This window comes from Tyto alba, unplaced genomic scaffold, assembly GCF_018691265.1.
Source record: "Tyto alba isolate M040663 unplaced genomic scaffold, T.alba_DEE_v4.0 Super-Scaffold_1, whole genome shotgun sequence".
Taxonomy (NCBI): Eukaryota; Metazoa; Chordata; class Aves; order Strigiformes; family Tytonidae; genus Tyto; species Tyto alba.
In genome coordinates this window covers 34,789,592-34,812,726 of record NW_024881261.1, presented here as the reverse complement: position 1 = coordinate 34,812,726, position 23,135 = coordinate 34,789,592, and the positions used below count along the sequence as shown (strand labels likewise).

At 37.6% G+C, this 23,135-nt stretch overlaps 1 protein-coding gene across 1 annotated transcript in view; it reads left to right on the top strand.

The window, feature by feature from the left end:
* JMJD1C (jumonji domain containing 1C) overlaps nt 1–23,135 on the top strand; it is a 167,695-nt gene that overhangs the window by 40,392 nt on the left and 104,168 nt on the right. The window contains exon 2 of the mRNA XM_032994618.2: nt 15,521–15,685. Within this exon, the coding sequence (XP_032850509.2) occupies nt 15,521–15,685 (165 nt within the window). The remainder of the gene's footprint in view (nt 1–15,520; nt 15,686–23,135) is intronic.

Sequence of the window (23,135 nt, the reverse complement as noted above, 5' to 3'; positions counted from 1 at the left end):
TATTAAAAGGTCAGTTTTAGCATGCTGTTGCAGCATCAATTTGGGATAAATGCTTTCAAAGAAAAAAGAACAAACTTAAATGGGCTGGGGAGGGGGAGGCAGCAGTGAAACATATCCCATCTGGAGCATTTGGCTTGGAACAGGATGTTGCATGACTCCATGTGAAGTCTGCTCTCACGAACAGTATCCTAAGTAATGTAGGAGATTCAGCTGCTTAGTGGTGGGAGTTTAGCATGAAACGAGGTCTGTTTTCTCAAACTCCAACGGTTAGAACTACAGGAAAGAGGTGGGACTTAATAAGAGATTTATGTGATGAATAACTCAACAACACCAGCAGTTGCCAGATTAAACCCTTTCCTGCAGGTGCTGGCTTTCTTCAGAGCTCTACAATTGTTTTCCAGTGTGTTGCATGTGGGAAGAGAAATTATTTAAAGGATTAGAAGTTTAATATGAAAAAAATAGAATTACTAAGTTGCCTGTTTCTGGTTTTAAATTTAAAAATCAAATAATTGTGAGAGGATGTTGTTTTGGCACTAGATATCTGGCATACTTGTGTGCTTTTTTGGGGAGTGGGTGGGTTTTTCTTTTTTTTTTTTTTTTTTTTTTATTTTTTTTTTAATTAACATCTTGGGTGTTAACAGTAGACATGTTAAGAAACCACCCTCTACTGAAAGCAAGGGGTAGTCTTAACAACTAATACTGCCATTGTGGACTCATAGGCAAAATGTATCCTTTGAATGTATGGTTTTTTTAATCAAGGTTAGAAAGTAAGGGATGTGATCATAAGAGAAGCCACACACATTAAAAAGCCTGGAAATCTTTGCCCTTTGCTCTCAGTGCTCAAGAACACTTATTTTTTCCAGTGCTGTGGAACTTGTCAGGTATGTTTCTTTATTATTGTGATTCCCATGAATTTGTGCCAAAATTCCTTGGCAGCTCATTTTGGTATCTAATGATCTATGTACCAAATCATATTACCTTTTTTTTTGGATATATGCAGTGTTCTAATCTCTTCTTACAAGCAAAACTGGAAAAGCTCTACTTGCCTTTGTGTAGTGTGTTTAATGTTACTTCTGAACCTTATTCTTTCAGCCTTCATCTTGTGATCTAAATATGAGGTAGTGGGAGATGGTAGCAAATCATACTGATTTCCTGAGCGGGTTAGATGTTTGTTTCTGTCTCGTTCATCGATGATCTCCTTCCCATCCAAAGAGAGAGACTTAAGAAAGGGTTCTAGCTGTGACATTCCATCCTCCCTCTTTTTTTTTCCATACAGTGACTGGGGAATAAAGCATCTTGGCCTTACTGTGTTTGCTGGAAGTGAAATGCATGGGAGAAAAACATGGCTCCCCCCATGCGGTTAGTTCTCATAAATATACGGAATAAAAATACTGGTGTATGTGTTTATCTGCTATGTTGAGAATACTATCCAAAGTATGTTGCAGTTGTATGATTTCAGGCCATGGCTATGCTTAATAATTCTAATAGATTATGATATATGAGGTATTTGTATCGAAGTGAAATTAAGGTATCAAAAGCTGTGAGAAAACCAATAATGAACATCACATTCAAAAGTATGTATTGCAGATGCTTTTAATTGAGTGCAGTATTAATGTTTGCTGACAGTAGAAGACAGACATCTCTGTCTTGCATTTTTGTCTTGGATGCTAAGTAAAGTTTCACGTGAGTAAGAATTGTTCCTTTCTCATTCACAGTAAGTTTACTGCAGCAGAAGGTATATTATACATACAATTTACAAGGAAATGAGGTTGATTATTAGAAATAACATCCAGACTTCAAGTAGTCCATACAGTGAAGCAGAAGGCATTTCATAAAGGAAGGTAGAAACCTTAGTTGTCATTCCCTGATTTGTTTGGAAAACAGATTCACTTCTTTACCAATGAGTACTTCAGTTAGTTTACACCACTGAGACTTCTGCAGCTGATGACTCCTTCAGTCAAAATGATCTTTTTACCGTGTGTTCGTTTTCCTGAAGGGAGCACTTGTGTCCTTTAACTTGAACAGTAATTTTATTGCTTGTTCCCAAGGGGGAACGAGTATGATGAGAATATGCTATTTCTTCTCTTGCACCGATATATCATAATAGAATATAATTGTCTAATGTAAGTTCACTCAGGGAAGGCTGTGGTTGCTTGAGTTACCTCTGGAGGTCATAAAGGCCCTGCTTAATTACTTGAATTTTTTACAAAAGTCTTGTGTGTATTCTGTATAACTGTAACAGTAGGTGCATACTCAGTTGCAGTTTGTGTGGTTTTTTTGTTTGTTTTTGAGATGTCTTCTCATTCAGGAAACTTGAGGCAGATTAGGTGTGTTTAATATTTGCTATTAAAAACCTCACTTAAATTGATACATTTCTTTAAAGGTTCTGATTAAAATCTAAGTTGAAGTTGTTATCAGAATTACAAGGAACTCCTTATAAAGTAACTTGTAAATGCAGAATGAGTGCTAAAAATTTGAAGGAAGTTGTTTTGCATTTTTTGTATATAGCAGTGGTTGAATCGGAATACATAAACCTATCTTAACTTTAAATCAGCAAGATGGTAGTGGGGAAATAAAGGGGAGAAAGGAAGAGATTAAGAGTACTAGTCCTCGTATTTGTACTTCAGGCTTCACATTTTAGTTGTTCAATTCTGTAAAGAATTTAAGTAACTCTTATAAATACCAGAGGCAAGGCAGTAGGTACATTTATCATATGTATAATTTCTAGCATTAAAAGCTGCCTTGGACATACAGTGAAACATTTTTTTTGCTCCAGAAAGTTGCACAGATGGTGAGCAAATTATGTACAGTTTGAATTATACGCTTTTTTATTCTCCTCTCTGCAGCATGCATTTTGAACTGCAGGGAGGATTTTTTTTTTTTCTTAAATTCCCAGGCACAGCCCTTGTAGTTACAGCTTGTAAAATTGTTGTGCATAAACAAACTTTCTTTTATCATCATCGTCATCTTTAAAATGCCTTTTTTTTTTTTCAATTTTCAAAAATATTATCCTTGCTGTTTTTCCAGGGAGTGTTTGAGTTTTTTACTAGTAAGTTACCCAGAGATAGATAATGCAGTAATTAAGGTTATTTATTTGGTTCATTAGGCAGCTTTTGATGTATACTCATTACCACTGTTTCGTTCTTATGTCTACTTCTGGGCTTAAACATTAAGGGTTTGATTGTGTTGTCTGTTGGATCTATTGTTCTGTTGGTGTTACCAATGGATCTGTTTTTCTTCCTTAAAAAGTTCTTTGCAAGAAATTACTGGGAGAGCAGAAAATACATAACATTACATTGCCTTAATTTTTTTTCTTTGAGTTCTAGTACATTGGAGACTTCTAGGCCAATTTATAATGAAAAAAAAGTAAGCTTTTTAAAAAAAAAAATTCATGCAATTAAGGTAAAAATCATAAACATGTGTCTGTAGTTTGGAGAGTGGTGGTAGTAAAACAAATCAGTTAATACTTAGGATATAAAAGGTTGAATGACCTTCCTTGCGTACTTGAGAAATTTTGTTGCAGATGAAAATAAGAATTTTAGATGAAAGATCAAAACTATATCTTCTAAAAACCACCAGTAGACAGTCATGTTGAGAGTTTTCATGTAGGTATCATGAATGATTTCTGTAAGCTTAAGGGCCTTGTACCCCTATATTTCTGAAGCTCTTATGCATCAATAATTTTATTTATTTGAAAAAGTCCTTCCTGTGCTGTAGCCTCAGCATCAGCAACAACAAGATGGACAGTTGTTGAGAGAAGCTGGTTGTCTTCCTATTTCTGTGATCCAGCTTGGTTTGTATTGTAACACTTATTTTGCACCTGAAAACCCACTGACATTAGATCTCCATTACATTTAGTATTATGTAAAAATACAATCTCAGTTCCCAAAGAACTTGTGGTCAGACAGGGAACACTGGATTGAAGTGGTTGTATTCCTGCTACAGAGTACGGGCACTAAAGCACAGAGATTGTGACTTGTCTGCTGTCGTGAAATGAGGGCAGAAGCTCGCAGTTCTGTATAAGTCAATGTCTGAAGCTTGGTGGCGGTGGCTTTGTTTTGTTTTAAAAAGCACAAATGAACAACTGTTTCAAGACTTTTAGAAATACATTTACAGAAGGTAAGTATTTGGTTAAGTTGGGAGCAAATTGTCTGTGCACATTACTAGTGAATCTTCATTCTGATGTAAAATGTCTCCTTAAGACTGTGAAAGGGGGAAGAATAATGTCTAAATTACTTACAGTGCTGCTAGGTTTTTTTTTTTATAGTTTACTTATAGTTTACCTATTATTTATAGAGTATTTTTTTTTGTCAGAAATTTCGGGTATCTATGACTGAGGAGTGGCCACTATAGCAAAGAAGAGGTTGAGGATATGGATTGAGACAGTTGGAAAACCTAGGAAGGTGTGGTTATATTCTTCCTTCTGCTCCTATTATGCTGCTTAATTTTGGCAGTATGGTTCCTGATGTCTTGTTTGCTCACATGTGCCACTGCTCCTGTGGCCTTTTAGTGATACTTGGAGATATCTCAGTTCAGAGTTAGAATGAACCTTCATCCCAGTTTGTGGACATTTATGCACTGGTCTACTATGAACTGTAATGACCCAGTTCTTCTCTATAAAGTCTAGCCTTGCAATTTGGTATCAAACAGGAAAATAAAGGAAGATCGTATAGTCCTGAAAAGTTTTATTCCTTTGAAGCTTCAGCCTGTGAGTATAGATTTTTCTTTTTTGTCTCTAATGCTGCTGTTAATCCATAAGAAAGAAGTAGAGTTCTAAGTTTTTGTTTGCGAATCCTTTGTTAGCAGGTGTCTTCCAAGCTCTTAACTACATCAGAAAGATTATATGAGAGTCTATTTTTGAATGAGTGATGACTCTCCGGTATGAAGGAGTAGACAAAGATCAACCATGTGAAGGAAACAGAGATGTAGTTTTGTAAGACGGCTTTCAGAGGAGATGGAAACTCAAAGGCTGGAATGGTAACAAGAAGCTGTCTGACTAAAACAACAAAAGAGTAATTCAGCTTGTGAGATAGCACTGAATACAATCACAACACTAAAGGAGAAGAATTAAGAAATCAGATTTACAAAAATAAAAATAGAACACAATAGCAAAACAGAAATACTTCTGTGTCTTAGCTAGAAAGAACTTAGAAATGCTTTGTCTTTATTATACTGCTTAGAGGTGATTTAGGCAGGACTAGGAGAAACAGTTTGCAGACTGTGGTTATAGATAGCACATTAAGTGGAGGAAAGAGGACAGCAAGTTACTATTAAGACAGTAAAATGTTCTTCTCGGATAAGAAATAAAGCTGTAAAGGAATTGATATGGTACACTAAATTCACTACTCAAATATTCTAGTCCTCTTATGAAAGGGAAAACATCTGGAAAATATCTTCCAACATTTTACTGGCTAATCAATGAGGTAGATAAATATTTCACTAGATTTCTTTGACTTTCAGGATTCTTGTCTTGATGCTCTTGAAGATTCTAAAAATTGTTTTCTCATCTACTTAGACTTGTTTGTTGCTTAAGGTTAATAATCTTGGTTATGAAAGCAAATACTGTGTTTTTGTCAGAACACAGAAAATTACCATTTTCTAGTTGATAATAATTTAAAAACAATACAGTATGTTGTCTCTTTTTGGCAGGTGAACTTTTCTCTTGGTTTTCCGATTACACTTAGTAGTTCTCCATAGTTCTCTTAATTCATGTAAGCTGACCAAAGAACGGCAATGAATTGTGTGATGTAGTCTGAAGGTATTCCTGCTGTTGGTATGAACTAGGCCTTGAGAAGGTGTCTCTGGTACAAAGCAAATTTGCTGGCAGGCTTCCTCGGGTGTTGTCTGTCACTATGCTAAAGATATGCTGATGTCTTCTTGGTATTTCTGGCTTCATCTGTCAAAAAGAGTTGCTTGTGAGCTCACTGCTGGTTTGTTTGAGCTGCTGTCTGGAGAATGATGTGGACACACAGAGCAGCTGAGAGGTGCTTGGGCTTTTTTCCTGGTCTGGATTTCAAGGTATAAATATCAGAAGTTCAACTCAAACCCCTTTTTTCTTATTTTTTCTTCTTCCCCCTGCCCCTGTCTCTTTTTTGTTTGACCTCAAAGAAAGATTTGCTGTTGAAAAGTTCAGTGTTTATTCAGGCTCTGCATGATGGTTTTGAGAGGACATCACTTTTCACACCAACATACAAAACAAACTGAGCCTCAGTCTGAATAGATATTGATAATACCTCTAGGTCCAGGTCTGATCTAGGGGTTAGTCCTTCGAATTTTGGCAAGATGACTATTTTGGATCCTCACCTATTTAAGATAGCTAATTGGATTGTCTTGGTAGAAATGAGGAAAGCCCTGTGCTTTTTAGCACTTCCATTGATTCCCTCTAGCAATGGTTCAGGTTTGGGCTCTTCAGCTGGAGTGAGGCATCAGAAAAATGCATGTAATTGTTGTAGCTCTCTGCTTAGGTTCTCGTCATCTCATTAAATTCATCTATGTGTGTTCAGACTGTCCCAGGAGATCTCAAGTTTTCCTATTTCCCCACCAGTGACTTGATAGCCATACCTTGTTAGCTAAGGCTACAGCCAGGTAATTCTGTGAAGTTTCCTGCCTTGAGAGGTAGTATTCTGTTTGTGGCTACCACAGATTTTGGGGATGAGGAACAATAGCAAATAATGAATTGTAACAAGGAAGTAACCTATTCCTTTCATCACGTACTTGAATTCAGCCTCCTGAAGTACTTTTTTGTCTGCTGACAACCTGCTAGAGAAACTTCTTTAAAAAGCCATTGCACTGTTAAAATTGACTGAAAGCCACTAACGTTTAGGAGCTAATTATTCGTATTTTAAATGGTCTTATCTTCATTCAGTTAGTTTTTATTCAGATCTTCAGATAGGAGATACATAGAGTTTAAAAACAGCATGATAATTTTTGAATTGAGACTTTGCAATAGTGATTCCTTATTAAATGACAGGTGTTGGTCTTTTAAGTGTGACATTAATAATGTGCATATACACAGATACGAATTGCTTCTATCTAGCCATCTAAACATCTAAAAAGTTAAAATCTTAAATTGTTTTTCTTGTTTACCTTATCTAAAATCAGAAATATTTGTTTAGAACACAGAATTACCGCTATTTTAAAATTGAATATGTAGGCTTTCTATAGTATATATTCTTCTTGACAATTGTTTTTAGAAATTAACATTTAGAAAATTAGATACAGTAAGAAAAGTTTTCTATGCAGTGTGTTGTCAAAGAGAATTTGCAAGATTTTTTCCAAGCCTGAAGGACCAGGAAGTTTTTGTGTAAAATGTACGTTTTAACTCGTCGTTGCTACAATTTGGTACCTTATGCTTTCTTAAATTTGTGAGTCACTTAGATTTCTCATTTTGGATGAGTAATTCAGTGTATTTTCGGCACCTAAAATGTTTTTTATATGGGGCTACTTGACTTTGGTTTCTTTCTAAGTCCAGTACGGTTATGATTTAATTCCTGGCTTGCGTGTCACTTCACTTTGCTGTTAAGATCTGAATTTGCAAAATAGTTATGTCAGATATTTTCAATACTTAAGCGATTCAGATAGTTTTTAAAATAAAATTAGACACTCCTGTGGATTATCTTCATATCAGGGAGAAGTCTTTTGAGAAACTCATTAAAACTCAAAATCGCATACAATAGGTATGGTGGTTATTCTTGCAATTCAGTGTAGTTCATAATTTTTCCCTTCAGCTTTGTCTTCAGAATATGCATTTTAAACAGAGGAATGAAAGACAGGTGCGTGTTTTAAATGGTTTTTTTTATTTCTCAAGGATGGTATTGGGGACACAAGTAGTATGCTTTTTTTATTCTGTTGCTTTCCCTGCAATCTTGCTTTGTACTCCACACGATGTGCTGGTTGCTTAGCAATCCAAGCTGCAGACTGCAGCAGGCTGTTGCAATAGTACTGGTATTTTTCTTCCGTTCTGCAACCAATTGTCTCTGCATTTTTTCTGCAAAAGCTACTTTACTGTTGGTGTTCAAGTATGCATTTGAGGGAATGCAGAATTAGGGTTTCAAAACTAATCCATGAACTGTACGTGTTGATCATTTCTGTGTTTATTCCCCCATGGTATATCTTGAGATTACTCTTTGCTTGGAATAAATAATTGTTTTTATTTCAAATTCTCAAGGATTTTTATGATTTAAACCTTGATATAAGGAAGCTACCTTGAAAATTCATGTTTATTGCAGCATGTATTCGCTGCATCTGGTTCTGTTCCCTCCTGCACATAGCATATATTTGACATATCTTCTAGCAAGTGTGTATCTCCAGTTTATTCAGAAGCCTGTTGAGAGAACAGGGCTGTTATCATTATTCTTCCACGTATAAAGTGTATTGAGCAATGTTGGCAGTTGAAGTACAACACCAGCTTCAGTGTGTCTGTCACTGTGTGTCTCAAGCAAGGATACAGGCTCCTCTATTTAGTTTTACAAATTTTAAGCAGATGAATCTGACTCTGCACGTTTTATTTTTTCATCAGTAATGACAGTAGTGGTTTTAGAGAGCTTGTCTGTATTTCAGAAGAGTTGTAGGTGGATGATCTTATGGAGGGTCTTTCAGTGGTTTACAAGAAATAAGTGTTGGTCCATTCCTGCTGGACACAAAAGCAGATTTCCAGGCCGTTCTGAAACAACAGAGAGTCTTAATATCCTGCAGATAATGAACTAGCTTCTTCTTTTGTACACTTCAACTTCCAAGGTTATAACTGAGGACTGCTTCTGGGATAGTGTGCCTATTCCATTTCCCTTTCTATAAAGAGAATTCAAGTCTTCAGAATAACGAGTGTGATACTTTGTGGTAGTAGCGTGTGTCAGAGGTGATTTAATTTTTGAGGAATTGTCCTTTTGACTTCCACAGCTAATCTGAAAGTGCCAGTACTTTCTCTTTGCATTTAAGAGAAAATTAATTTTTTTTGCCATTTAATTTTTGTTACTACTTGCAAGCTCCACAAATAATCAAAACAGATGTGCGTATTTCAACATTTGTCCAAAAAAATTTCTTGTTGTTTCTTTAAGTGCTGAAATAGCATAAAATAACCAGCACTATTAATTTGTTCCATCCTCTGAGGAGCTGTCAGTGTTCTTTGCTCTAAAACATGTATCTGATTCTACAGCTTTTTTCTAGTGCTCGAGAGCTGGATGCAGAGCTCTGCATTTTTGAGACAAGCTATTACGTTCCTTAAATGGTAGAATTGTAAAAGTCTGATTAATAAACATATATCTGTTTTGCCAAGAATATTTTCAGGTCTTCTGAAGATTTACTGTGGTGTTGTGGGTGTCTGTCACCCCTACTGAAAAAAAAAACCCAGTACATTTAATATTTCTTTGTTGAAAGTAAATGCTTTCTTGTCTACAAATGTAAGTGAAATTTTTGTACCTGATAATGAATGCCTGATTTGTAGTAAAAACACTGGCTATTTTTAAGAATTCATTGAGGCAATAAACCCCATTTTATAATCCTAAAGGATTTGATACGTTAAGACTAATCTATTGCCATTATTCCAGCTGTTTCAGGTGTTTTTAGGTTGTATGGACTGATGCCAATGTTATTTTCAAATACTCCTTTTTTTTTTCTATACTGTTTTGCTTGAAGGGTTTGCAAAATGCAGATGCATAGTATTTCAACATACAAAGGGGATGATGGATCCTTTATGAGTTCTTTTTAATGTAGAGTGACTCTGAAATGCTAATGTGTAGGATTGGGTAAGTTTTGATAGCACAGAACAACATTGCAAGCCCTTTATTAAACAAAAAATCCTACTGTTGTCACCACTTTTCGATGCAGAAATGGGTAGCACTTGTATAACATAATACTTTTACCATGTTAAGCTGTTACTCTTCATAGTGAATTGTGCTTTGATTGCATTTCATTAGTTAAAGATATATTTAGGAAGACTTCGTGGCTGGGTAATGCCATTTCCATCAAAGAAACAATCTATAAAAACCTGAGAAGGCAAGGATATTGGGAATAGGATGCGAAGACTAAGTTTTATGAAAACACTCTTATTGGCTCCATTCTCTGTGTACTTACAACGAGCTTTAGTTTATACCAGTTAGATATTTGGCAATTGCATCCATCTCAATAAGTAGATGAAGAAATTTTTTGGAGCCTAGTGTACTTTGTTTTAATTTTCAACTACATACAACACTAAAGCAGCCCGCTGGAGCTAAGCAAGCTGTTGGAGTTGTGTGGAGTTCAGACCTCTGGAAACCTTCCTGCCAGTTTCAAACCTGCGTTGCTGCTGCTGGTGGTTTGATTTGGGACACCCAGACCCACTACCTCTGTCCACCTCTGCGGACAGGGCGGGGAGGCACTTGCTTGTCTCCTTGGTTTTTCTTTTTTGAAGGTACATTTTCCTCTCAAAACTGGGAAATTACCAGCATCCTCTTTACTGGGCCAAGAATAAGCCATTCCTAAACATCCCATAAAATGTATGTGCCCCAGAACTAAAGTTTTCTCGTTGCAGTTAATGCTGGAGAATATGGGGGGAGAAGAACTAACCTGGCCTTGCGTTTTAATTTGTGAATTTGCGAATTTTGTCCTGACATCTCGTAATGTACTTTCTGATTCTTTCAATTACAATGTATAAGTTAGAGGCATCAAAGAGGAATATTTTTTTTTTTTCCTCTGATGATGCTGCCATGGATTTTAACAACAAACATACCTCTCTTTGCCCCTGCACCCTGAAAAATATTTTATTGACTGCCATTGAAACATGTTTTTTTGTACTTGTGTATTTTCAAGTAAACTTCTGCTAAATTACAGACAAAGTTTACATTCTTGTATTTACGTGACCATACATGACAAGGTTGGAAAATTGAATCTGACAACTAGTTTTTGATGCCTGATTACATGCTGAGAGTTTTAGGTCTATCTTTTAAGTTGTAGAACTAAGACTTTTGAATCCAACAGATAATTTTTAGCACCTGAGTTTTGAGTTGTCAACTCTCATAAATGGCATTTAAACTATATATGCATTATAATTGCACATGGTATAATACTCTGTCTCTTAATTTTAAAAATGTTACGATTGAAACAGTGGGATGTGCTCTAGGACTCATGTTGAAGTCAGCAGACACATTTGTGTTGAAAGACTATTCGATTTGGTACAAAAGTAGAACTGTTTTCTTTGCCTTACTAAAAAAAATCTTAAGAAAGATTGTTTGATATTTTTCTGGAAATAAATGTTTTGCTCACAATCTTTAGGTGATAAAGGAGAAACTGTACCGTCCTCCTTTATAAGAGAAAACAGAGCTTGCGTTCTATTAAATACAAATCAGGTGTGTGGATCATTTCAGCACACCAGGTCAGAAACCTTGTACCTAAATGCTGTGCAGCACTCTATTTACTTGTTAGTAGAGATTACTTTGCTGTAAAATGATGCAAGTTTTTGGTGATACTTGTAGCTGTATTGCCTGGTGCTCTTGCCAGGGCAAACCTAACCTGAAGTCAGCCTTTGGATTGTTAGCGCTAACCAGCCCAGTACTAGAGCATGGGGGAGTTACAAACAGCATCCACCCACTCAGGTGGTTTCAGGAAAGTGGATGGTGCGTGGACTATGCTTTTTAGCATTATAAATAGAAATTGCTGAAAGTCAACATTGCTTTTGTGACAGTTTAAAAGGTTTCAGAATTTGTTTCATCAGGGATATCTCTTTGGAGCAGAAGTGAGTGGAATACTCTGGATCACAGTCCTGCATGTAGAGAATTTCACCATGGTTGTTGTGTTTTGGCTTTGAAACAGCAATATTTTCTTGCAGTTGTTTGGCTGAGTCTATTGGAAATTAATTTGTTGTCTTGCTTTACTTGGAAAAGCATGCTAAAAGCTTATGCTGCTTCCTGTTGGAAAATAGTAGTGAGTTACAAAATTAGCACATTAATGCCAATTATAAATATAATATCATCCCAGTGGGAATTTCTCCCTTTTATGCAAGTGAATGCATATGTGGTGAGAAGACTTTGGCCACTCTGGGAACACAAACTTCTGCATAGCTGACAAGGCAAGGAAGCAAAATTTGGCTGAAAAATCTCAAAGTCAACATTGATTCTCAGGGAGGCAAATGTTGCAGAGTTTCTCGCTGTACTGAGTTTTGTCAATGAAGCAAGAAATATTAAATATTTTCAGCCTTTTCACTCCTTAGGGGGTGTAATTTTGGCTCTACATTTTATTTTGTTGGCGTAGGTTGTTGGATTGCTTCCTTTCCTCCTTTTCTCCCCTTTTTATTCCCTTTGATAAAGTGTGCTGCTTGGGATACTGCTTCTCTCTGTGCGGTAGGTTAGTGTGCAGAGGAAGAGGAGGCTTGTGTTCTTCAGAGGAGTTACTGTTGTTGCCTTAGAAAAAGTCATTATGGATTTTACCGATTTAAGTATTTCCTAGCAAAAAAGAGAATGGACAAAGGACTGGGCTCTTTTTCGTCTGTGTTGTTTCTGCTTTTCAAAAATGAACTTTGAAAAGCCAGCAGATAGTTAATAGTCTTGGCGTCAAAACCTGAATGTGGTGGAAGCTGGCAGAAGTAATTCCCAAGTAAGGTTGTGTGTGTATCATACTAGAGGAGGAATATGGTGCCCTGGGCAATGGCAGACTGGCTCTGCGCCACGCTCCATTCTCCACTTTTCTTGGAACTGCTCCTTTGAAGATCTAATTATACGGTGTCAGAAGACTCTGCAGATAGCTCAGCAATAACTCCCACTGTCGTTGCACTGGATTTGGGTTTATTTGGGGTGCAAAACTTGCACACAAACACTAGGTTGTGTCACAGTTATCCACAAGTTTTGGCTAGTGTCCAGAAGATACAGTATGTTTTAGTGTGGTGGTTTCTAAACTGCTAACTCCAGTTTAGACATATCTGTGTTTTTCAAAAATGTTTATGTACTTGATTCCCCTTGCCTCCTATTTTTTAAAATTTGCTGCTGTGTGAGGTCTGATGCTTCAACTCTTACACCGTGCTGTAGGCTACTCATGTAAAATGTCTTTCCAGATATTAAAATAACATTATTTGACCAGTCCAGAATAATTGAGTTGAATTGGCAGGAGGAAGGTGACTTTAGAGAATGATTTTTGACTGTACTGTCACTGAAGGTTGTCTTTCAGTTTTGTCATTTGATCAATTGCAGAAATAAATGTCTTTTTAGAAGGGTTCAAAGTAGCTGCAAATAGACAATACTGCTGCTAAGATGATTCGAGACATGAAGTGCTCTCCTGCCAGTGCTTTAAAGCATTGCTGTGTTTACTGTTAATTGTTTTGATTGAGAAATTATTATTTGGCAAGGTGATTTTTAAAAACATAATACATAGAAATTAAGTTATTAAAAAGTGCTTTTTAGTGAAAGATGTCAATTTACAATTTTTAGTTTTGAGTTTTTGCTGCTGTTTTCTACTTGCTTTGTTAGAATAACAGGTGATAGGTGTAATGATGAGAAATTGAGGTGAGGATAGTTCTATATAGAAACTGTTCCTATAGGGCAGATTCTAATGCCACCACAAAGACTAGCCGTAGTTTCCTCACAGTTTCAGTGAGTGAATTGGGTGAAAGGAAATGTTAAAAGAATAGTTGCATTGATGAACAAGGCGATGCAGAGATGGGGGATGTCTGTGCTCAGCCAGGGTGATTGGAATGTCGGCCGAGGGGCAGCAGGCAAACAGCCGAAATTCCAGATGTCGAGGTGGTGAATCCACAGGGAAAGCTCTGCCCATGGGAAATAAAGAAGGAACAGTGTTTAATGCAGACAACTGCCCTGCGAACACTACCTTGACCCAGCAATTAACTCCTTGCCCAGGAGTAAGATGAGATGTGAGATAAGAGGTGGAAAGACCAGTTGGCTGTGAATATGATAGTGGTGGCAACCAGCCTGCCCGATGACAGGGACGGTCGGGTGTCAGTAATTGGTGAAGGGGTGGATGAAAGGCAGTTGGGTGTGCCCTGAGCAATAGCTGTGGTTGCTCAGAGTAGTGGGCAGTTTCTGGAGGTTTTGAGGAGGGCAAATAGTGAAATAAATGGATAGATTGAGTTTAGCTTGACAAGAGAAAAAACTACTTTCTTCCTTTTCATTTGGACAGATTTTAAGTGGAGATGCAATAATGGGGTGTCATAGAAGAAAATAACTGCAATGTTACCTGCTTAATCTGATGTTTTAAAGAGGGGAGGGAAAAGGAAGGGAGTATGTAGGAACAGAATGGGAGTTATTTGGGTTAAAAAAAGAGTATCTATGGATGGGAGAAACTGGGATGATTAATTCTGATACAGGAGTGAGAAGAGGCTTGGTGCAAATTTTAGTTGTGTACACAGAAGGGAGAAGGACAAGATGAGAAGGAGCACTATGTAGTACACGTTTGGAAAGTGTGAGACAGAAAGTCTAGACGAGGAAGTATGTTTCAGGCCTAAAATTAACCAAAGCTAAAAAGTCAAGAATATTTCTGTGACAGTGATTTAAGTTCTCAGAAGCAGATAGAGGAAGAAACTCCGGTTTCAGAAGTTTCCTTGGGTGTGGCTGAAATCTGAAATTCACAAGGGTAACAAAGCATCTTCTCTGGTTGGTGTGACAAGCAGGGACTTTTTTTTGTAACACCAGCTGGTTTTTTTAGGAATGTTCTCATATTTTAGAAGAGATTTTTTTTTTTTTTTTTTTTTTTACTATTCAGTAAATGTGAACTGTAATAGTTTTAGAAGAGTTTGCATTTGCTAATTCAGATAGCTTTTGGATAGCTTTCTGGCTGAGTTCTCTCTCCCCTTCAAAAGAGGAGACAAAAAGTTTGGCAGATGTAGCTTGGTAAATGCAACTGAAGGGAGGGTATGGTTGTTGTCCAAGAATGTGTCGGAGAGAACCATATAACCTACAGGATAGGGGTGGCACAAGATCAAATAGTTGCAAACTGGCTCCAAATTAATTTGGCTGGAAACAAAAGTGTGGGTTTCTTTTTTTCCTTCCAAAGGAACGGGATTCCAGAAAGACAGAAATGGCAGGTAGCTGAGCTGCTTGTGTTAGGTTCTGTGTGTTGGGCTTGCTTGTAGTAGCAGGGTATGCAGGCCCAGGATGTCTTTTCTGGTTCTGTTCCAAATGGCTTTTTTTTTCCTGAAACAGTGTTTCTTTGGCTGATTGGTACTATATGACAAGTATGTGAACTGAGAATCAGAAGTATTCTTACAACATATTTACTGATATGTAAATAGCTCTATGTATTACTTGAATGGTACTAGTAAATACTTAGTGCTATGCTTTTCATTCATGAGATAAAATACCCAATGTTAAGGCTAATGTTTTAGCAAATGTAGCCCTCCTTTCATCAGTACAAATGCAGCACCAAGAAAAATTTCTTCAGTGATGCAGGAACTGATTATATAATTTCAATACCAGAATAGTAAAATGGGTAATATTAAGCTCTTGCATTAAATTTTAAAACACATGCTTTCAGAAGTGCATGTAGATGCACACATGCTGTGTATATGTAATAAAGTATGTCCTCTCCTCTTCTTAAATTTCCTCAGGTATACGTGGAATTTGATGACCTTGAATGGGAAAAACGAGAATGGGTTAAAGTTTATGAAGATTTTGCAACCTTCTTGGTGGAGTACCAGCTGGTCTGGGCGAAAAGAAAGGACCCAAGCCAGACTCAGGGATCAAAGATCAAGCAAATTCAATGGCCTGCTTTGGTAAGATACTTAAGCAATTGCATTTACTAAACTATTTCATTCGCTTTTCTGTTCTTCTTAGGAAACTGTCTAGGTTACTTAACTGGTGATGGAAAGCAGTGAGGGTGCACGGGGAGGGAGGGTAAGGAAAGGATAAGAAAATACTAATAATGAATGTTTGTGTTGAAAGGGTGGGAGTGATGTGATAGTAGTCACTCATCTTCCTTTTTAAATCAACTTAGAGCACTAGTCTCTGAGTGACACAATAGAACTAATGGCACTTTACATAGTCAAAGCATCTTACAAATAAGAACTTATCAGCAACACATCTTACTGCTCTGTGGAGGATTGAAACTAAGGTGAAAAATAAACCCTTAAGCTTGTAACACCTTCTTTGTAGGGGTTGAATGTATCTAGAATTCAGGTCAGAGTTCAGAAAGATGAGAAGAATGAGCAAAAATCAATGAAGAAAGTGATAATTGCTTGCCTGGTTTATGAGATGATACTCATGACTCTGGTTCTTTCCGGATTGATGCCCAAACTTCAGAGCTGCTGAAAGAACTGCTAGGAGGTTCTGTCTGTTTTTGACATGCCTTTAGATAGACCTGATGAATGCTGAGGATCTGATGAGATGATCTAGTAAGCAATAAACATGTATTCCTTAGTTATCCATAGAAACTAGTAGTGCTGTCAAAGTCCTGAGAAGAGCCAAATAGATAAGAAATTTCAGGAATTGACCGTACTGGATGTTTTTGCTTTGTAGAGAGTTGGGGAAGATTTCTCACAGACTGACAGGTGAAAGGGAGCTTCCAACAGATTTGTCAGAATGGTGAAGGGAAGTCTTAGATATATTTGTTATTAAGCTTAGTGTCTGTAACTTCAGTTTTGCGTTTTTAGAAATTTGTAGTCGTAATGAATTTAGATGATCTGTTTTGGTTTTCTTTTTTTTTTTTTTTTTTTCCTCTGGACTTTAGCTGTATCTGTGCTTGATTTAAATATTCCCCTTGCATTCTTTTCTCTGAGCCCTTGATGGACTTTATGAAATGCTGTTGCATGATAATTTTTCTGGAGCTGTGGTTGGAACAGCTGAAGGTTATGAAGCAGACTGTTCATGAAAGCTTGGTGGTGGGAGAGACGCATAGATGGTTTAGAATGGACTTGTCTCCTCTTCAGTTAATATTCTTACTTGACTCACCTTGTACGTTTGTGCTAATGTGCTCGAGTCAAGGTAACTTTCTGGATCTACAGGCTGTTTCATGTATTTGCTCATACAGGCAAATTTTCTGTTTCATGCTCATATATCCTTGAGCAAGAATTTTTAGTTTTAGGGAGTCATGTCATTTGCTCTTTGAAACCACCCATCTCTCCTTGATTGAGATGTGTTTTTAAAGAAATTTGTTAGTAACTTAAAACGTAGCATCTAAGTACTCTGCTATTTCATATGCTTTTAATCTCACCTCTAGGATAGAGATCCTTCTTGGGTTTAGGAGGAGTGTATTTTTAGCAAGTACTCTAGTCTGGCTGCTGATCCTGCCCACAAGTTAAAAGTATGTCTTTGTTAATATGTGAAAATGTTTTAGTCGCAGTTTTCAGTTGAGATGTTTCTGCTGGACCAGCACAAGTTTGGAAGGCAGAAACATTTTCTTCTTCCATCTCCATCTTAGCAATTTTTAAATTCGTGTTTTAGTGTTTAAGTTGTTGAGCTAGTTGATAGGGGTGAGAAGGAAGGTTTTCAAAAGAGCCACCTCCTGCTTTTACAGTTAATAAGCTGAAATCTTATCAAAAAGTTGAAACTCAAGTTTGAATCCGAAGTGGGCTCAAATAGCTTGTGGGGTCACAGTTTCCAGATATTAAAGATGACAAGTTCTCAGCATTTGGACTTGGCCAGCCTACAGATTTTATAGCAGTTGTTTTCTGAGTCAAACCCTCTAGTCATCCATTCCAGAAAACCCATATTTGAGGGTAAGTGTAGATACAGGATATTAACTCTAGTTAGAGTAGATTCCTTCCATAGAGACCTCCCAAAGTTCTGCTCTGTATCAATAGCTGCGCTGAGCATGCCAGGCTTTGGAGAACAGGGAGAGTGCTCAAATTGCTCTGATACTTTTGGGTTTTGTTTCCAGACTATCTGAATACTCTGATGTAATGGGCTGGATGACCTTTATGAAGATTTGAGGTTTTTTTTTTTGGTTGAAACAGGACATATTAAAGATGAGTAAGCAATGGAAAAGGTGGTAAAATTTTTTCATTTGCCAAACAGCAGTAGGAATATCTCCACTTTTATGTGAAATCCTGAGTGTGTATGTGATAATACACACTTTTTGGAAAAGTTGAGTCTTGCTGTAGCTATTAAGACAAGTCTTAATCTTTCCCATGCATGTGAACTATATTGAAAAAATTGTTCATTTGACTACCTTGTCTTGATATTAAATAACAAAATAAAAATTTCAGTTAGTTTTGTTTTGGATTCTAACATATAGGCAACAAAGCAATATTGAAGTATATTTTATGTAGTAGTTCTGCAGGCTCTTCGCCTTCAGTGGAGTGAACAGAAAGTGCTTGTTTATTTAGATGGTTATCACCTTTTGTTTGTGTTTTTTTGTTTGGTTTTTTTTTTTTTTTTTAATCAACATACTCTGTATTTACTGTATGGTATTCAAACCTGATCAGAAGACAAGGTCTGTAATTTCCTGTGGGGCTTTGTTTGGGCAGTCATCAGTCTAGTATCTGTGCGCTTCACAATTACTGATTTCTTCTATTACTCAGCTGGGTGATACAGTGTAATCTCCACTTTATAGATGAAATTGCTAGAATGCAAGTTGGCCAGAAATCTTTGCTGTTTTGAAATGCCTGAGGAGTAGCTGTTACTGAGAGCACAGCATCCACTGACCACATGTAGCTGTGCCTTAAGATTTTAAATTCTTATGTCAGGTGCTGAGAAAGTGAGGAAATGAGAAATACCGCATCTTTCTCTTTATTTAGGAGCCTCGTAACAGAGGTGAAATAGATTATCGGCTGAATTCGGTTCCTCTCATGATGAGATTATCTTTTCTTTTAATAGAATTCCTGCCTCGTTCATGCCAGAGGTTCAAAGTTGACCGTAAACGAGCCTGGAGTCCAATTGGCAGCAGCATGCTTCATCGTATCAGGGTCATTCTGATGCCAACTAGATACCGATTTGTGGGCCGCTGCGTGAGCCTGAGAGAGGGAGAAAGTGTAGTGCCTCAGCTTGTTCATGCTGTAATCAAATACTTTCCCTTCTTGTGAGATTTTCTGGAAAGAGTTGAGAACTTGGCTGCATATCTGACTGGTACAATTGGAAATCACCCTGCACGTGGTGTATTTACAACCGTAGAAGAAAAGACTATCAAGAAGCATAAAGAAATAGCAATGGTGATAAGTGATGTCAGCATAAATGTAGCCTAGATAGTAGGGAAGAGAATGTTTGGTAAACAAAGATGCTTGTTTACCTTGAGTAATGGAGATGCTTTACAGATGTCAATGCAGAAGAAAAGTTCTTGGCTGAAGCAGTAGCATAGGAGAAAATGAAAGTATGGATTTTGAGAACTTAAGAACTATAGATAGTGGAAGCAAGTGATGTGTCTTTCCATGTTAAGGGATTAAGAAAAGTAGCCTAGATAAAGTATTGAAATTGAAGGCATCAGCTTAGTTGGATAAACAAGGTATTTGTGTGTGTCACAAAGATACAGAAAGAGGGTAGTGATGGGCTCAAAGAGATGGACTAGGAGAATTACAGTACTTCAGAAATGAGGCAGAACTGATTTTTTGAATTCCTCAGAAAAGAACTTTGAATCAGCTGAGATGATGGATAAAAATTTTTGGTCTGTGGGTGGATGAGAATAGTTATATTTTACAGGAAGTAAATTAATCTCCCTGCTGTAGAGGTAGTTTGGGTACTAGGATGTTAGAGATCAAAGATAAAGTCATGCCTATGATACAGTTCAGTCTGGAGTCTTAGGAGTATGATTGTATCCTCTCAGCAGCCAAGAAGGGAGATGGAAGTACATGTGTGGGCAGGGTGACAAATTGGAGCCAAGGTTTTAATGTGGTCAGAATAGAATGCTTCTGTGAGCTGTCAGTTTGAATTTAATTGCTGTCTCTCTGATTTCATATTAAAATATCTAGAAATAAAGTGTAGAGGGAGAAAAAGAGAGGACTAAGGACAGAAGCCACTGGAGACATTTTAGAGAGTAATAGAAGAATGTAGAAGAAAAGTTTAAGGTGATGCACTAACGAGGAGAGGACACCATGGTAAGAACTTAGATAGCAGTTCACTTTCTTTGACAGGATCAACTTTATATGTTTGAGGCATGGGAAGGTGTGCACTAACTGCCTTTTCTTAATAATTTTGTTTGGGAAGAGGTGTTTTTGAAACTCCAGTAATGTGCTGAAATGAAAATTTACTATTGAAGGTCTACAGATAGAAATGAAAGAAAGAAATTCAAGACAGACATTTTAAGGGGCGTGTTCCATCATTTTGGGAAGAATGGTTATTAAAAATGCCATTAAGATTGAAGGGGTTTAAGATGGGTAGATATGGCAAGTTAATACTTGCAGGAGAAGGACGTATGAGAATACAAGAGATTGGAAAGAAAAGGTTTGGAACTGGAGATAAGGATAAGTGAATGCATTGAATGGGAGCACACATGAGAAACTTCTGCACTTGCAACAGGAAAGGAAGAAACTATTGTAAAACAGGGGAAGGAAAAGTATTATCTTATTTGGGCCTTCTCCCTCTGGAAGCAACTGACAGTTTTGTGCAGGGTAGATGTCAAAGGAGGAAACAGTTTGATTCAGTCTAATATGATGGAAAACAAGACTAGGGAATGGTACATTCAGCTGGCAGGGCAGAGCTGGTGCCTGGGAAGGTTATGTACAGGCTTGAGTGATGGGACAGGGGTTCCGTGTGTTCTACTGGATGTGGTTTGTTTTGTAACGTGTGTGTGGCCTGTTGTTATACCTATAAATAAAACTGCTGCTTGTGAATTCAGTATAATATATAAGAAACCAGAAGAATCCGTACTAAATCTCTGTTGGTTTCAATATGGAGACAGTACTTCACTAGCTTTATAGTACTTACCTTGCCAAACCAACAAATTTGCTCTATGGTCTCAACTAATACAAAGGTCTGCAATAACTATATCACTCCCAGTTTGGTGCTGGCATACATCAAGAACTGGTTGTCTTGCAACTGTATGTTTCTGAAGAGTGTATATATATAAAAACTTAAATATGTTTCATGAGGAGATCTTGAATACGCTTGTCACCTAAGGTAGGGTAGCTGCAGGAGCAACTCGGTCTCTAGCCCCTGCCACCCTCCCCCAGTAAAAAGAACGTGTGTGTGTCTGCCTCTCTCTCTCGTTCTTGGAACAAGTGAAGTCATTGCTAAACCAGTGGCTTGAGAACAGTCTTTCCTGGGACTCTGTCCAGGGCTCCGCAAGAATATAGAGCTTTAGCCAGACTTATAACAAAACCAGGGACAAAGAGTGGGTCTTCGCTGGCAACGATTACCTCTTTTCCACTGTGAGAATCTGGAGCTGATTTATGATGGACAGTGCCAGTGGCACCTGTGGGACTGTGGGCCTTCAGTCTGATCATCATGCTAATGAGGAGGTCATCTTGCAGAAGAATGAGATGAGCTTTGTTTTGGATGGTAGTGGATGCGTCTGTTCTGATTTGCTGTGAAAAAACCCATATGTTCATGTGCTGACTTCATGTTAGAGTACTTGGTGGTAAAGTATAAGAGTAGAAGTGTTGATGGATGCGTGGAGGATAGACTTGTCCTCTGACCTTATGTAGCCTTTCCCCCCTCCCTCCTCGTCCCTCCATCCCAGCTGTCAATTGCAGAATCCTTTTGCTTGACGGCTTTCTGCTTCAGCTGGCTTGATTGTGTTGGATTATAAAGCAAATACTTATAAAGTGCCAGTTTATTGGCATTTTGTCACGATTAGAGAAGAAAGTGTACAGATTGAACAACAAGCTTCTGTAGAGCTTCCAGAGATTCTTGAGACAAATCAAATTCTTTATTTTTGGCATGATGATGGAAAGTAGAACAGGTCCCTTGTTCATTCCTGTTTATACTGTGACGCACTACCACTTTTTCACGCTCTCAAGGATTTGTTTTCTTCCTTGTCTTGATGGTCTAATTTTAGCATTTCTGAGTAAGTTTCTCTTATGCGTTGGTCCCATGGATCAGATTGATCCCCTTCAAAGGCAGGAGTTTCTGTAGATACTGCTAATGTTCCCCCTGCATATTCAGTTACTTCACTGCAGCCTGTTCTCCTCCTTCTGCACAATGAAAAATAGAGGTATACAGTGCCAGATACTGTGATTAAATCCTCAGCAGACACTTGAAATACTCAAGCAGTAAAAAGAAATAAGTTCACAAAGGATTACTGTGTATATGGAGAGCAAGGCAGAGAACACTCTTCAGTCTCCTGAGTACTAAAAATAAGTTAAAACTCATGATATTTCAAGTTCGAGGGGAGGAAGTGCTATAGCTTCCAGAGAAAACAATAAAAAACTTACAGTGGATTTTTTCAGCTTCTCCATTCCTTGCATCAGAATTCTAGTGCTTGTATACCTTGCTAATCTGGGGTAAAGATTAGATATATACAACAGAGGAGAAATGCTTGGAAACTGTCAGCTTCTCAGAAAAGATTTAAGACACTTTAGAGCTTGGGGAAGAGAAAATTTAAGTAACTGACTCAGCAGAGCATAAATGACCTGATTTTTGCTGCATTGTGAAAGACAGTAACATGCAGAAACAGCACTTGGAGATGGTTCAAAGATTACTTTGCTGGAGAGTATGTTACTGTAATATTCCCACAGAACATAAATGTCTCAAGCAGTACCACATCCCGCCTGTGTACTTTGGCACTTGCTTTTTTTAAACTACTGCTTACTGGGAGCCACTGCTCTCCACACAGCCTTCTAAGCAGAGGCCATTACCTTCCCAGGACATGCCCCAAACGAACAGCAATAAACTGAAATTTGCCTCTCCAGATGCTCCGTTGTGAAATATGGGTGTTGTCCTGTGGATTCCCACTCTGGAAATGAGTGACGGAGTGGAATGCCTCACTGCAGCGCTGACTTGTATGTGGCCCCAGTACTTACTGTGCACTGTACTGCACTGTTCTTTCCAAAGGTTTTTGTCTCAAGGTGTTGGCTAATAGCAAGCTTGTACTTAATTTTTGTGTTTTAATTTCTTCTCATTAAACGTGCACTTCTAAGCAATGGAGAAGTTCTGTTTTTATTTGAAAGCATTTAGTTTTGTAAAAGCATGCTTTCATATATAAAATAATTAATTTAGTAAAGTGCTATGCTAAGAATTGTTTTTAATGTCAAATTAATTTACAGGACTGCTAGAATTCCAAGCAGAGTATTTTCTAGACTTCAGACATTTTGATCATATGGGCCTGGGAGTTGTCATTTTGGCAGCTCCTCTAGA